The following is a 17,510-nucleotide window of genomic DNA, read 5'->3' on the forward strand; positions in this document are numbered from 1 at the left end:
AACATTTTTTAAAGATCAAGCAACATATATGACTTTTATTAACTGCATATTTTAAAACATTATTTTTATAACGTTATTTATAATAACGTTATATGTGTACGTATATAATTTTATTTTTAAATTACATTATAAACATATTGTAAAAAACATTATATTTATAATGTTATTTATAATAACATTGTACATATAATGTTATTTTATAATATTTTATAATATTATTGTAATAATTGTTTTATGCATCTAATATTTTTAAAAATATTTTATTTTGTAATTAATGTATATTAATATTTGTACAGAATATTAAGAAGAATTAATTAATATCAAGAGATTATATAATTTTATTTAAAATAATATGTGAAGTTGTGTTACATACTATCTAGAACAGAAATATACTAATCATAAGATGTCCTCTTCGCAAAAAAGTATCGTTGATGTAAAACATGTTTTTTTGTTTAATAATCATCATTAATTTATAAATATTTTAAGCGGACAAATTATATGGATTATCTTATATGACTAAAAAATATTTGTCCGTTTAAACTATTTTCAAATTTAGATTTACTGTGAGATACTTTTAAAATGTCAGATGCAGTGATGCATACAGCGAATGTTACTCCTGATTTATTCTAAATATCCATGAGTCTCTTTGTATGTGTCAACAAAGCCCGCGTTAGTTCATTGTATAATAAGTATACGAAATGTCGTCGCAGGTATGTTCTTGAATATTTCCTCAGAGAATTATCTTCGATAAATCGAGAGATGATTGTCATTGGTACTTCTTTTGACGAAACTCGTCCTCAGCAAGGAATCTTATTTCACATCATCGGATTGAGGCGATTGGATAGGAACGGAGATTTTAGAAAGACTTTCTCTTGGTCACAACTTCGACCTTTCGATATTTCCTAATAAGCGGCTGCTTGATGGTGTATCAACTGATTGAAATGATGACCAAGATGATGCGGCGGCGGTGGACCAGGTAAGGGCCCTGGTTGAGGCCCGACTGTCGGTGGCTGACAAACGTACCACTCCGCCACCTCCGTCGTTCCGCGGGCCGAAGGATCATGGCTTCGACTCGTAGGTGGAAGATTGGTTGGTGTCCTTGTCGGGACAACCGTAGGTGGCTGGGGCGATTCCGTGTTACCAGTCACCGACAGGCTACCCCCGCTGCTGCTGCTCTCTTCTCCCTCGCTCTCGTATCCTCCTCCTACTTTACCCTCGGTTAACGTCATTCCATGTACCTGGAAAGAGAACGTCGAAAAGGATACCGCATTAGATAGCGACCGTAATGACGGATTTTGTCATTACCATTGTAAAAAAAGTGTTTGTATGTGTGGCTTAGGTATTACATGTTATAGTATAAAACCTCTTCGAAACATGGGATGTAGTCAAATTTGTGCATTGTGTTGGATCTACACTTCTTAATCCGGATCAATCGATGAACTTTTCTCTGGCGTGTGTTAATAATAACTTGCATACAGAATCTTTTCGATTGTGTAATTGTCATTGCATTTATGTGTCGGTCAAAGTAACTTATGATCATTTTCTCAGAAGATGACTTTCGTGTATTTCGTATAGTATACAGAACATATTTTTGATTTATACGGTACGTTTCGGGGGACTTATAACGTGGAGAGACTTGAAGTCGATCGCCGGGAGATATCGAAACGGAGATCACGAGGATCAGCGGAAAGAGTAGCACCTTGGCCTGACCCAAGGAAGTCCAGAACGCGAAAGCAACGGAGATCAAGGATCCGTTTCCATCTCTCTGGTCCTTCCTTCATAATTCAGTGAGCAAATCTCGACGACTGCCTTCCGCGAATCACGTCTGCGAAAACCGTGGAGTAGCGAAAGCATTCCCGGTGAAGCTGACCTAACACGCGTGTATCTCGGAAGTTGGGTTTTGCACGGGTTCCCTACCTCTCCTTCTGCCTTTCCGTTCTGAGATAATTTCTTATTAAGATTCCGCGATCGTTCGTGCGAAAAAAATCACTTTAGCTTTAAATTAGGAACGGCGCACTGTTTTGTTTCACTATTTACGCAGTCTTCACCATCCGAATACAAACGAAACAGAAGTCTAATGATTAGTCGATTTGACATAGATGCGTCGATGAATGATCGCTGTCGAATACTAATTTATATTTTTGTCATCTTTGATCTCGTCATAATTTTTTTTATATTAATTGAACAATTGTAAATATTTCTATTAGATTTTTATTGTTTTTTGCTCCCTTTCTCTTCCTTCTTAATCCTACATCGAATACACAGTATATACGTATATATTATGTGCTTTTGATTTTTCTTCAATTTGATATAGAACTGGCCGAAAGACAATAAAAATCCTATAGAAATATTCATAATTGCACAACTAACATAAAATAACTACGACGAAGTCGATGATAAAAAATATCAATCAGTATTCGACATTGATCATTCATCGACGCATCGACATCAAATCGACTTCGATTCGACATTTCTAGCTGGGTCACAATTGATCACCGACCGGGACCACGCTGACTTTTTATTATTTAATTCAGTGTTAATCCATCTTTGTGTGTAGGACTTTTTTGTCGAATATAGAAGATGTTCCGTGTTAATCGTAATATTACGTTATCTATCTTTATCTATCAAAATAATTTAACATGAATGTAAACTTTCATTAGCAACGTGTTGACAATCTCTCTCTTTATCTTAAAGTTGTTTTATAATGTGTGTCCAAAGTCGAATTATTGAATGTGTGGCACTTACGAAATACAAGCAGCCCAAATGTGTAAACGATATAGGATCGAATTCTTAGTAGTGCCTTCTCATCTGCCTGCCAAGCTATTTTCATGATTAACTCAACCGGAAGACGTACCTTCATGTGTTTGCGTAGCGAACTAGGATGGGTGTAGGACTTGTCACATCCCGTGACTCGACAATTGTAAGGCTTGTCCGAAGTATGAACATGGCTGTGCTTCTTTCGATCGCTGCTGTTCGCAAACCTCCTATCGCAGCCGTTATACTCGCATCTAAAAGGTTTCTCGCCTGAAAAAAGAAATTGTAACAATACAAGGTTAATGATATTCCAATTAAAAACGTATCGTATAATATTTCGTGAAGGAATTATTATATAACATAAAATGCAGAAGAGGGAATTAATTAATTGATTAATTAAAATTTAATTTTCAAGAATTCTCACAAATGGCGTAAAATAATATCAAGATTAATCGAAGGTAATCACGAGTAATCAGCCGTTCATCATGTTACATTAGGAAGACGAAATTCACAATTATGTAGGTGTTAGTAATTAAAGAACGATTACGCAAACGCATTACAGAGAGTCTCATCTTGATACTCCGTATATCTTGATGAGTGGCGGCGGAACTCTTCTCTCGATGGCTTCTCTTAGCTTAGGCTGTGAGAGGGGAAGAGAGAGATATCGAAAGATAAGGTCCCCTGCACACGAATGGCCGCCGTTGTCGGGGCGCACCGAGATCGCGTGGCGTGACTCTTATTTATTTCCAACGGAAGTTGACTGGAATATATTTTACCGTGTCGGTCCACACCCCCGTATTCTACTCCCTTTTCCGGAGCTTCCTTCTGGCGCTGCGCTCTCGAGGAGACGCGCGAACAGGAAGCGCGAACTTGGCGGATTTTTTATGGCGAAAATGGCGTCTCTCACCCACGTCCTCGCCCTTGTACGAATTGCGGGGACGAGTCGCGGCTAGAATTGGGAATATGTGTTACCGAAACGCATAAAAAACCGAAATGAGTGCTGAGGGGAACGATTCCGCGAGTGGGGTCGAGTCTGCGTATCTTTTCTCTCTTTCTCTTCTCTTTCTTTAAAAAATTCTAATGTAAAAGTATTAAAAATGCTCAAAATATTTGAAAAATATTAAAATATAAAATATAAAAACATATTAAAATCTTTCTGCATTTATTTTACATATGAATAAATACGATAAGATTACAACGTATAATCGAGGAAAAGACACGTACATCAGATATCGTCACGATACACATTAGGTATATTTAACAATAAGTTGTTTGGACGCGTTGTTGACCCGAGCATCTGTGGCATCATACGCAAGCAGGCGTCTTAAATATTTATGAAGTTATGCAGATAACGGTCCCATGCACCAGCGTCACCTCTTATCTCGTTGCAACTCCGTTTTTTTATTCGCCGGAAAGATTTCAATTGTCGGACTTTACGACATTTTCGTTATCTCGATCGCAGAGGCGTATCCGCCATCGAGATTGCGTTTTACGGTACGCAAGTATTATGATATTTTTTTTCCGCAACGATGTGAATATTTATGAATTAGCTTATACATATTCGTAAGAAGAGATGAGCCGGGATTCGTAGTATTTTGTCAAATTATTTGAACGTTCGGCTCTTGTATTATGATTCGCGCGAGCAAGCGTGCGCGTGTAGACGTATTCACGTCTCAATCTGTCTCCCTCCGCTCCGCGAAAGAGTTGACTCGATTTCGATTTTTTGTGGCTTGTCTCCACCCATCGATTCACACCTTCGTCTCGAAGAACCCTCTCGTGTCGATCGAAAGGGGGCACGTTCGCTCGCACGGCCAATATGCGCCGTCGTCTGGTTAGCCGGCAGCTCGCATAAAAGGAGCTCGTCTGGCAATAGGGAGGGGGCCAGAGTGCCGTGGCACTCTTATCCAAAACAGAACGATTAATAACTTTTCAAATCTGTCCCCGGCAGGGTCGTGAGTCGGGGTACCGCGCTTCGGTAGCGCGCGCGTTGGCAAATAAATAGCAGATAAATAAAAGCGCGCGTCTCTCCTACGTCGTGCATTCTGTCGTGCGCGCAGGGTTGCGTGTGCAGATGGCAACAATATGCTGTGAAATATTGCCGGTGGTCGATGTGTGCCACCGCCGTGATACGCATACGGACGCGCGTATTCATACGTGTATATGCGTGCGCCGGTGTCAGCGCGAGACCATGATCACTAGTGGTTGAATATAGGGTGTCTCAAAAACGCAGCCTTCAGATCTTTCGCTTATTTTAGCATCGCTATTTCTTTTTGTTAGAACGCCGAAGGATCGATAGTTTCTGTATCATAAGTAATTAAGAATGAAGGCTTTTCGTGAAGTACACCTTTTTCAAGAATGTACTTGAATGCATTTAGATGTACTTCGTGATGATTCGTGCGCGATTAGATAGACGGAAGGCATATTTTTATTGAAATTTGAGCAAGTTTTGCTTATATGGGATTTTAATTACAAATTTAAATAATTTTTATCAAGATACACAACTCAATTTCTTGAAATACTTTCTAAATAAGAACCGGCACCAGAATGATAAAGAAAGTGTCATTAAAATTATGTTTCATAATTCGGGGACAGCCTATATGTATACGATACGCAAGTTTCCATGCACACATTTCGTTCACTGTACCTATGTACATACACTTAGGAGATAATTGTCTGTGTATGCGTGTCGTGTGTCACGCGTATGTATATAGGTACTCGCATCCGCATATGCAATCACAATACACATTCGCGTGTTTGAGGTATACACGCATACATACGCGCGAGAAATGTAGTCACAGAAGGGTCTGATTATGTCGGTCGTCGCGTTCGCATCTTTGGGCACACATACTTCTCTGTGTGTGTATGTGTGTTTGAAATTCATGGTGCACCAGGTTACACCGTAGTATAGCACAGCCAAAAGGGGAACACGAGGCAGTTCCCGAAGGGCAGTATAGGCATCGTGTTATGACTTTCAGAATCGAGAGGCACAATGGCCCAGATCCGCGCCGGATAAAATAGTTATTATAATCGTTTTGGCTATGGTTGGAATCGAAGAGCGATACACGCGAGCTTGTACGTGTGCATGCATGTGTGTATGGGTGCATCCGTACGTGCATGCGTGCATGCGTGTGTGTATATACATATACATATATAATATGCGGGTTCGATGGCTAGATTTAGATCATGAGTCCGTACTTCATCTATTGGGGGATAGAGCATCTAAACAGAAGATGCGGATCTCTTATTTACTGAATCATAAAAATGCTGATTTTAATCTATACAATTTCTAAAGTCAAATAATTGTCTTCACACATCTGCCGTGTATAATTTTAAGCGATTATGCAAAATAAGTTCTTCGTATGAAAACTGCGCAAATTTAAATTTTGAATAATTAAAGATGCTGATACTATACATATATTGTTAATTATCTGTTTTTTTTAAATAATTTTTTGCTCGTCTTTTTTCTGTTTTTATAGAAATTATTTCTATTCTTGATAGTAAAATTGTTATTCTTAAAATATTTCTAAAGTTTGGCAGTTTCTAAGTGCTATTTCTAAATTTCTAAATTTTTTAAATCCCGTTTCGTAAAGTATCCGTAAATCGTCGCACTTCCGCTAAGAATTTAAAGTCAGAATAATAAAATTTTCGTCTTTCAATGGTCAAGCTCGCGGGATCGGAAGTGTTCCACCAGCTCGAAAAGGTGCCTGGAAAACCGGTATAGAATCCCATCTTTTCTTCGTTGCACCTTCGAGGCAGACTCATTGATTCCATTTTTTTGAAAAATCGGGTGATATATGGGCGTACGCCATTGTCCATGGGCCCGAACTTGCAACCTCACCATCTTCCTTCCATCTTTCTCTCGTCATCTCCCTTCTGTGTATGGATCTCGCGCGGATAATGGATGATTTTTCGCGGCCATTGTATTCGTGGAGGACACCAGTCCTGGGACCACCGGACATTGTTGCAAACCTTACCGGATCGAGAAAACTACCCTCCCCACTTTTACGGCGACCTTTCAACCTCCCTCTTCTGCCACGCATTCCCGTTTCCATTTTTGAAGGCCCCTCAAGTGGATAATTTTCTTGTTATACGTTTGGCATTAGGAAATCCTGGAGGTTCTCCTGTCAAATGTATATCGATGTCATCGCGATCGACCAAGGAGATACGAAAGTCACGGCGAAATCACTGTGACTTGATCTTACCGCGGTTTAGGATCACTAGATATTGGATCTACTCCTGAACTCGAGGCACTTCGTGTTACACAAATAATCTGCGATCGATAGAATGCCGATTTTTTGCTTTCTCTGCGACGCGCAGTCTGCCGTTCATTCTTTACCAAGCAATTCGAGAGAGTGAAACTCGGACATTGGTGATTTTTTTTCACGTTCAAAAAAAAATTGAAAACGAGAAAGTACGAATGATAAACGTTGTGATTTAATGTGTGAGCGGGGGATGGATATACGTACAATACATTCGGGAGGAATTAAAATCTCGAAACGCACTACGGGAGGGTGATTTCATCGGTGGCGCTCGTCGGAAAATGAAATCAGTCGCCATGCGCGTTAATCATGGTCCACCAAATGCTACGTTTGTTCGGATTGGGCGAGGTTTAAAAAAATATTGTCCTATTTGCACATCCGAGATTGCAGAACTGAGTCGAGATCCAGCATCAATCGCCTCTGTCGTTTCGAGTCACTCCAGGAGTTCCAATGGCGGCATGTTTGCATAGCACCTGCTATGTTTGGTATCCACAGATTTGTTCGTGATTCTACGATCACGACGGGACGAATCCTGAATCTATATTAGCGAGAAAAAAGCGTTTCCTCTTTCCGCACGAGCGCTTGGCTGCGAACGCAAGAAGGGGGAAACAGAGAGCGAAGAAGACGGACGTTCGGGACTTTCCTGCGAAAACGCAACTGGACTTTTTTTTGCCAAAGAAATCGTCGCGCGCGCGGAAACGAGGAAGAGCAAAGAACGAGGGGAGGGGGGTCGGTCTAAGGGAGAAGAGCGCAGTGGCAGGAAAAAAAGAACCGCAGATCCGTGGGTAAACGTAACTACCGGTTGATGCGCCGATCATTCCGCCATGTTGGCTTTGAAAAGGAGAGCGCCATCGGCAGATGTTTCTTTGCTGAAGTAATTCGAGTGTTTGCTCGTTCCCTCTCTTCTTCTCTGTCGTCTCTCTCTTTCTCTCGTTCGCGCGCTTGCTATCTTTGTCATCCGTGGCCCCACGGGAGCCTCCATGATATATCCACCTCCCGACGTCTATTGGAAAACACGTTAGGCCACTACCTCCAGATCGCGTTAGGATAAGATAATGGTTGACCCAAATAACGCTCTGACGAAGCTAGGCAGGATCTCGTTCCCATCTAAAGCCATCTCAGAAATTATCACACCGTTCCAGATTTGTTTACGTTAGATCGGATTCTTGCAGATATAATAGCAGAAATTTGCATTTTCCACTTCCTGTCTGTAATCTGTTTGTGCAGTTGCTAATAAAAATATCTCTAGTTAGTGACAGGAAATATTCGGTGACTAAATATCCAACAACCAGAAGCTCTCCGGTTCCTCCGGCACAACATTTGTTGGTTCTTACCGAGAATCGCCAGTCAACCGGACACTTCTCATCCTTGATCCGGTTCCCCGTGCGTCCTTACCGTCGCTATCTTGACGTTCTGTCGTGACTCCTTGAAAATTCGGTAGCCCAAGAACTTCCCCCGCACGTAGGTGCAGTTTAGAGTCGTATATCCTCGCCGGTTATCTGAGCCCGGGGATGCTACCGTCGCCGGACCCTCTCATGGACGCGCGTTGAGCCGTACACGCACACGCGCACGTCTAGAAATGCGGGGGACTGGTGTCGCGCCAGGGTTTACACGACGTTTATACGTGTTTATGTAAACGCCGCCAGGTCCAGCGCGCGCACACGTGTTGCTGCCGCTGTTGCGGTTGCTGCTGTCGCTGACAACCAATCTCTCTCCCAGCTTCCCTCGTCGTCTCGCTCGTCGCACGACCTCCACGATCTGACCACCTTTCTCCCTCTCTTTCTCTCTTTCTGTCTCGCCTGTTGTAATCCGGGGTAGAGAGATCAAGCTCAGAGATTTTCAGAAACTGCTGGCATAAAAGATAGGGGCGCCATGGACTCGGTATGCCCGGTTGTTCGTCTAGAGTTACCAGGGCCGGTATCCGGCCAACCTATCACTTCCAAGGAAACCGGTACGAGGACACAATCGGTACAGTTCTCACAGAATTCTTTGCGGCATTTTTGTAGTCTGGAGTTTCAGCACGATGCGACCGATGGACGGGTTGGCCAGATTATGTCGGATAATCCGATCGTTTCGTGCGGCTAATTATCCTGGAATTTATATATTAGAAGTTTCTTCTTTCTCAAGTGATTCTCGGATATGATAGAGTGGCCATTTGTGGCACTGTTCGTTCAGTGGACTAATTTTGCAATCGGTATTTTACCGTGCAGCTTCTTTGCAAATGGAATCGCGAGATTTTTTTTTTTAGGCGGTCCGGTACGGCCCTGGACGCGCGGAGAGATTCTTCGCATGCAAAGTACATCGTATTTATTCGCGGAAGGTGGCATTTTTTCGGGTTAACTCGTGTGTATATAGTTGTCACGGTATAGAGTATCTTTTGCACCCATCTAACCGTAATTGTATATCTTTGCTACGTAGGAACCGTGTCTCTGCATTTTACGCATCTCTGAAAATCATTCGACCGCTCGTAAAACTTTTGCCCGTCTCAGTTTAGATTGTGAAATTAAGACTGTGGTGTGCGTATACTCTATCGAGAGGGTAATCGAATAGAAACTTGACTTTGTATTGATACGAAATATTTTCCATTGCTCTATCCTTTTCATTGATTTTGCTATGAGCGTTTAATTTTCCCAAGACACATCTTCTCGAAAAGTTAATATCGAAAGAAATTAGGATTTTTACATTCCAAACTGATATAATTTAATTATCATACAATAATTATGTTATGTAATTTTCTGTGCCTTGCATTAGTTCCACTTAATTGAAAATATCAGATTGCCGAGAATCTGACTTGCGTGTTTCTTTAAACGCTGTTACAAACATCGTTCAAGGACCCTCAAGAGGGATCAAAGATCCTCATTGAGGCGAAAAGTACACGCGCGCCCTTATATTTTCTCGAGGGGTACTGAAAGTCTCGTCAAGTTTTGCGCAGTGGCACTCGTCGAAGAAGCGTGCAAACAGACGCCGGCCCCGCGTGCTTCAGCGCGGCTCGAGATTTTTAAAGGAAAACGAAAATAGGCCCCGGTGGGCTTATGCACGGGTCAGAACTCAGCGGCGTGTTGTTATAGCTTTGTACACCGGTGCTAAACGGCACCGCAAAAGGCAGGAAGGAAAAGGAAGGAATGCACGTATGGATGCACGCGGACGCGACAGAGGGCTTGTTAGAGATCCATTGTCCGATCTGGGAGCTTTTCCACGTCGAATCCGCCGATGAACCCCAAAGGCGCTTTCCGCCTCGAATCGCCGAGAGGTCGTCAACATTTGTAATATTTTCACGACAGCCAACGAAGGCGAGAGAGTCTCGAGGGATAGGAAAAATGATAGAAAGAGAAAGAATGTTCGCTCAAAAGGAATTCGAGGATTAGCATTTTTCGGTTTCGAGAATCGGGATGAATTGTGTTTCGAGAGTAGCACTATATATGTATATACACACACACTGCTATTTTTACCGCGCCTTCTATTTTCGCCTCCTCTTTTTCTCGTCCGATAGTATTTCAGGCTATTCGTGCCTTTGGGCCATTCATTGCAATATCCCGTGCCCTTTTGTATCATGTGTTTAATATACCGCTTTCTCCTCTTTCGGACACATCTCGTCATCCTCAAGGATCGATTTTTGCGGGCGTGAATCGATGATGGGAGTGTTTCAGTTACATCGTTTTGTGTAACTTTCACCTATCCGTTTATTGAACGAAAAACTGCAACGCGCACAAGTTCCAGTTCTGTGCGAAGAAAATTGCTTTTTAGGAAAGTTTCGATTTGCTCTCGTCCGCATCCTCGTATCTCACCCTTTCCCCTTTTTTTCGTGGATAGTCCTGCCAAGTACCCTCGCAGGCGTCGAGAAGGAAGTTCATGATTTACGTACGGACAGGATTAAGTGGGGAAACCTCGCGCGACGGATACTTGAGAGAATATCAGGACGAGGGGATGGCAGAGGAAAGGAGAATACTGGGGAAAGAGCAACTAAGAAGATACATTAACTTTGCTGCGGTAACGGCAAGTAATCTTGGAGGAATTTCATTAGACACTATGCAAAAAAAGAACTTCCTTCGATCGCACGAAAAATTCTTTTTCGTTTATCAAATTATTTTGTTTATTAAATGAATGTAGACTAATAATATTAATAAGACTAAATAAAAACTCGATATAAAAATGAGAGAGAGCAACAGTTCTCATATTTTCAGAATATTATTTTTCTAAATATTAGGATAGTGGTTTTCTTTCTTTTCAATTGTTGAATGTAATATTCATTTAGTATCTTGATATGAAGCTACGTTCAAATTGAATAAATCGCATGTATCAGCAAAGATTAGCGCTAATCTTTTTACCAACACAATAAGTTTGTGTTAAAGAATATCATTATAGGCTTGCAAAATCACTGGGGGAAATCACGCATACACGATCGTGATTTATTGTGCGGTAACCGGAGCGGCTTAAACAATGTTACGCGAGTACGAGGAATGCCGAGTTAAATGCACTTTAGTCACGGTTAATTTGGTTAGCCGACGTTTAGTCATTAATAGACGCTGGCGCGGGATCGATCGGTATTTATTGACGGCCGATGATTCGACGGTTTTTCGCGTCGATATACTATGTATCATCGATGGATCTTTCATCTCCAGCTCCCCTCTCGCGGGACGGAACATCTCGAGAGAAAGAGTGAGAGAGAGAAAGATCTCTCTCGGGCACGGCGGAGGAGCATTCTCTTCAGGGCCTACTCTCGTGTGTGGGCCAGTTTTAGGCTTATTAATGAACGGCATCGAGCCCTCTCTCACTCTCTCTTTCTCTCTCATCTAGCGATTAGACGTGAGGCGTGGCGGAAAGATCGCTAAATCAGATCAGGACGAAGTGAGTCGCAGGTATATTACTCTGGCTTGGACGGACACACGACTACGTTGCAGGTTGCAGCTCTCCTCAACGTATCTAATTTTTAAAGCTGAAATGTCTTATGCGTTCTATTTTGTGAAGCGCATGCGGCGATCGAATAAACGGTTTATATATAAATTTCTTGAAACAACTTAGAAAAGAAGAAATTGTTTCCAAATATTCCTGATAAGCGCGCTCATCATGAAACAGTAGGGTACGTATTATAAAACTTTTCGGAATGGATTCCGATGGGAATTATTCCCTAGAAAAATAGAAATCTAGGAAATAACTAAATAATTTCATTTGGAATCCATTCCGAAAAGTTCCATAATACATGCCCAGTAATGTTCTTCACAGACATCTAAAGATCATCATATTTGATAATTCAAATATGATTCAAATTGCTCTTTTTTATTCAAATTCTGTTATCACGATACATATGTATATGAGTATAACGGTTTCGCCATTACATGGAGGCGACGTTATGTCGCGGTCGACGGAAAAATGAATTTCCGGAAGCGGGCGCCGAAACCGTCTCGACGTTAATATGACTGCGGTGCGCCGCGCGAATTTATTTGCGAATCGTGATGGCCGCGCGGGGGTGAGAAACGAGGACGGGAAGAGAGGGAGGAAGGACCCATGGCGGGGTGGACGGTGGGGACACTGGGTGGCTGAAGGTGGAACGGCCAGGGTGGAGAGAGAAGGAGGACCGGGAGAGAACATAATGTTTCCCACAGCGCGCGGAGTTGTATATTTTATGATATGGCGAGCAATTTGACATCTCGCGCGAGGCATAATTCACGCCCGTGCGGCTCGCGCGCGTGCGTGTGTGTATGCGTGAATCCTTCCTCGTCTTCCCTACGCGCCGCGCCGTATCGCGCGTCGCGCGGGCTCGGGACGTGCACGCGTGTGTACACTGAACACGCGCGTGCACGCACGCATGAGGAATCGCCCCACGCACGCGTGTGTGCACACGCACTCCGCGCGGGACAGGTACGCGTTGCGTCCGAGCACATCGAAACCATTAGAGGCAGAGGCTCTTCGTAAATATAACGCGGGGACCGGCGAAACTTACCTCTCTCTGCATACACGGACGTACAGACGGTGCGTGTATACACATGCACCGAGAGCGAGAGGAGAGATGCGAAAGAAATGAAAAGTAGAGAATGGAGAAAAAAAGAGACGGGCGGAAACAACGCGAGTGAGAAAGGAAGGAGAATGGCGAAAGAACGAGAGGAGAGAACAACTTTTACGGCGTCCCATCTAATATACACAGCACGCGTTTGACCCTTTCTCTTTTATTTTATATTTCGTCATTGCATTATCAATGCGAACCAAGTTCATGGTTTTCCAGCCGAAACTTTATGCATTCGTTTAAAGCACGCAATTAGATCTTTATGCGCACACATTAAATACTTCGTAGTATTCGTGTCTCTTGTACGTATGTTCCGTGTGCTTTCCGTCTCGAGTACTTATTTTTTTTGCAGCGCGTCTCTCTCATGCAAAACTTCACATTTTCTACAAATAATTCTTATTCACACAATCGTCTACACGCGTACGCTGACGCAGGCCTCTTTTTTATCGCTGATACGCTGTTAGCGTGCATGCACGTCGTTTCACGGTGCGATTTTATTTATTGAGACTTTTCACACTTGCGTCTCGCAAAGATAATTTTGCTAGATTTGCGTAAAAACTTTGGTAACACTTTTTTGCGATAGCAGTGATCGATAGGCGGCGTTAAATCTTCTAGTGAATGCACATGGGATAATACAGAATGTTTTTCCACATGCAATGCTCATGCATTCTATTGTTGGCTGTCGTATGAAAATCATAATATACATATATTATAATATTTGGAGTTACTATCCATTCTTTTAATATTTGAATGCGTAGAGATGATTTTCTTTTCTTTTTTTATTGTTAGAGAAGATTACTATCAATAAATATCAGATCGTAAATTGCTTTTTATTTAGTCAATATAACTGACATTATAATTGATATTTTATTTGTTGATAATTTAAATAATTTAAAAATTAAAGCCTAATTTGTACAACGCAGCAATTTTATATACATGTATTAGAACTTGTTATTAAGAAATTATTGATGCCATTTAGTTGCAATAATTATAACATTCTTGCGCATGAAGCATCTATTAAATGGCAATTAAATACGTTGTAGAAATTCAAACAGCTCTTGAGCTCTGTGCGATGCGCGTACTGTCATGATTTTCGAATAAAATATTGCCTGTTACATGCCCATTTATTATTCAACGGAATGCTATCGTTGAAATTATTCGTATGTAGCAGGTTGCATATTATGTTCTGTATAATTGCTGAACAACTTATGGTGATAAAGCAATTGCGTGTTCAATCAAATCGCCTGCGACACTTAGCGATTTATAGTATGATTGTGGGACGTAAATTTGTATTATTACTTTGCGCTTCATACGTGACGTTTAGGATCGTTGCAATTTACACATTCATTACTCATGTAATGTTGCTACAAGCTTTCGCGCAATATTAATTTTTTTTTAAATTAAAAAAACAGATTTTTATTTCTGTGGACGAGAAACTTTTGGCGAATTTGCATGCATTTGGTGTGAAAAAGTTTTAAATCTTAACTCTTCTTTAAGAGAAACGTTCGCTTATGACACTTTTGGACGTTCGAATCTCAATTCGTCAGAGTTTCTTATGAGAAAATTCTAACGTGCCACATGGACCCCTGATAATTTCCTTGGTCGGAGGTACACGGCGTCGGGTTACGAAATTAAATTACAATAAGGAATGGGGCTGGTGTGTCCCGACGTCAAAACGGCCTGAGACATGTATCCGTATGATTTTTGACGTGGCCCTTTAGGTCAATCCCCGACATGAGTCCGTGGGACAGGAGGTTTGCCCGATCTTGCCGGTAGATTAGAAGAGAAATTCGAAGTGTCCATATACCCATCGGCCGTATAAAAAAAAGATTTACACCTATTTATAACAGTAAATGAGACGTGCGTGCGACAGAAAATGTGTGCGTGCGCGAGCGCGCGCGTGTGCAATGACCATTTCATCTATTAAAAAGAAACTTTCAAGCATTAAGCGCGGTGGATGTTTAAATAAAATTTATATCGCACATACTGTACCATTATACAGCAATACGTCTTTCAATATTAACTGCGAATATAACAGAGGTGAGGTTTTCGTACTTTTCAGTAAAAATTTTAGAACGCGCGACAAACGTGAAAGAGACAGGATATCCGCCGATAAATCGTACACACACGCATTGCCAGCATTAGCAGACATGTGTTGGCTGAATCTTGGCTTCCATCCATTTCTTTGAAAGAGAAAAATTGCGAGTGAATCGAGTCCGATATCGACTATACTATACGTACACAATCAACGCGAACTCGGGGAATAGATTAAGCGTCAATGACAATAGTAATGCTCATCTAATCTCGAGAAAATTAAATATCGTAAGAATTTTGTCTCTATAATGTCCAGCCGTCCAGCGGGACGAAAACTCGGGCGATTCTCCATTACGCGGGTGAGTTACGAGCTCGCGACGGCCGTTAACGAAACGAAACGGTGACAAATTCGAGCAACAATAGGAAGTCGATCTCGCCGTGCGAAGTCGGAGTCTCACGGTCAGGAACCGGAGGCACAAGGTGGACACGCGGTCACCGTGGGTATATACGCGAACGCGTTCCTACATCTGCCTGCACTAACGACCTATGTAAATGTTCTATCTGTTATCCTTGTCTCTTATCATCTTTTCCTTCTCCCCCTCCTCCTACTCCTCCCGCATCTCCTCGACGACGACGACGACGACGATTCCACCGTGGACGAAATGGCAGAGAGATACAAAGTGGAAGTGAACGCGGGGGAGAGAGGGAGAGGAACATTGCGAGGCAGAGACGAGGATACCGCGAGAGAAAAGAGGATACCCGAAGAGGAGAAGAAGAAGAGGGCCCAGCATTCCAGAGCCCGGTCTCGACCCGCGACCCTCGCCCCCTAAATCATCCACCGCAGCTAGGCCGCAATTCCGTTTTGTTTTCTCCGCTTCTCTGCTCGTTCCTCCTTTTTTTCCTCCCTCCGCGTTTCTCTCTTTTTTTTTATTTATCTCCCCCCTCCCTTTTTCGACCTTTTCTACCGGACCACGGAGACAACCGACCGACCCTCCGCCTCCTCCTCCTCTTTCGTCTTCTCCTACGTCCGCCAATGTTCCTCCGGCGCGTTCTGACGGGAGAGAACTGTGGGAAAAACGTCGTAGACCTGCGCGACCGTTACGAGGGTGACGGGCCATGATAATGAGCCTTTCGTGAAGATTCGACTTGATTTCTGACTCGGTCGACATATTATTCGAGAAAGAGATCTCGTCACGTAGTCATCAGCTTTTGCGAAATTTTGGTGTTCGATAGCAGAATGGAGTAACTCAATGTAGAATTAATAGAAAGAGTTAGGCCTAAGTTAGGTAGTATTGCAACTTAAGTTCAGATCGATGTCATAACAATAATAGCCTTCCAAATCTCTATTTTACTGTTCGATTTTAATTTTTTTCTTATATCTTGAAATATGTCATTAAACATTAAAAGAGAAATGCTCGTTTAAGGGATAAAATAATTCCTTGAAATTTTGCAACTAAAATGTTTCCTTAGTAATATTCTTGAAATTATTTATTATATTGTGTTTATACTGTATCATAGTTGTATTTTACAGTCTTAGAATAATATTTTTTTCAAAGAAAAAATATTGGCATGGGATAAGTTTTTGTTAGACATCTCTTTGGCGTTTCGACAGTTATTTGTATCAATTTGTCTTTATATTAATTTTATTTATATGTATTATAAAAATTAATTAGCGAAGTAAAGCAAACATGAAAGAAGATTGTTATTGCAATTAGAAAATGGGAAAGCAACGATACAGATAAGATCATAAGGTAGTAGTAGAATAAGAAAGATGGAACTGCTGAAAATGGAGAAAGCGTGAGTAGCTAATTAGTTAACGAAGACCAGCTAATTAGTGACGAGTGAATATATGCCTATTCGTATATATACATTTATAATACCCATTTTGTGGACGCGCGAAGATAAACTATATGCACAACTGTAACCGCAATTTGAAATCGCCAATATTTGGTGCCGAAGTGATTAATCAAAATTGTAACAGTCTCGTTTCTTTTTATATGCACAAATGTAGACAATAAATTATGTAATGCAAATTTTTCGGATTTACGGTGTCGTAACTATATACACTGTATACAATACCAATAAGTTTGCCGTATCCAAAATCATCTTAAGTCTAATATAAGTGACGCAAACCCACGAAGAAAGGAATCGCGGAAATGCGGAAACGCTCATCGTGACGAACTTATCATGTGCATTCGGCAAACTCCCGATGATCTTGGGATCGTATAACGAACAAGGAGCATTCACGATCACACGGGACACCGTCGGTTTTACACGCTCGCCGCTCGTTGACACGCAACAAGCCGGGCGTACGCGCGCGCGCACGCCCTGACACCGACGCCGGCATTTAAACCGCACGAAAGTATAATGTTACGGACACTCGATATTTTCTCGATGATCGTCATTGTACGACGGCGTCTTTAACGTACGCGGCGCAGAGGAGGAGCACCCAGTATTATATCGAC

At 41.9% G+C, this 17,510-nt stretch overlaps 1 protein-coding gene across 1 annotated transcript in view; it reads right to left on the reverse strand.

Moving 5' to 3' along the window:
- Positions 1–380: 380 nt before the first annotated feature.
- The window catches only part of LOC112453885 (pair-rule protein odd-paired-like), a 31,040-nt gene continuing 13,910 nt past the window's right edge, over positions 381–17,510 (reverse strand). The window contains exons 2-3 of the mRNA XM_025014892.1: positions 2,855–3,024; positions 381–1,238 (exon numbers count right to left, since the gene is read on the reverse strand). Coding sequence (XP_024870660.1) covers positions 903–1,238; positions 2,855–3,024 — 506 coding nt within the window. The 3' untranslated portion in view covers positions 381–902. The remainder of the gene's footprint in view (positions 1,239–2,854; positions 3,025–17,510) is intronic.

The sequence above is a fragment of the Temnothorax curvispinosus genome, unplaced genomic scaffold, assembly GCF_003070985.1.
Source record: "Temnothorax curvispinosus isolate PA1 unplaced genomic scaffold, ASM307098v1 QBEX01004747.1, whole genome shotgun sequence".
NCBI classification, from domain to species: Eukaryota; Metazoa; Arthropoda; class Insecta; order Hymenoptera; family Formicidae; genus Temnothorax; species Temnothorax curvispinosus.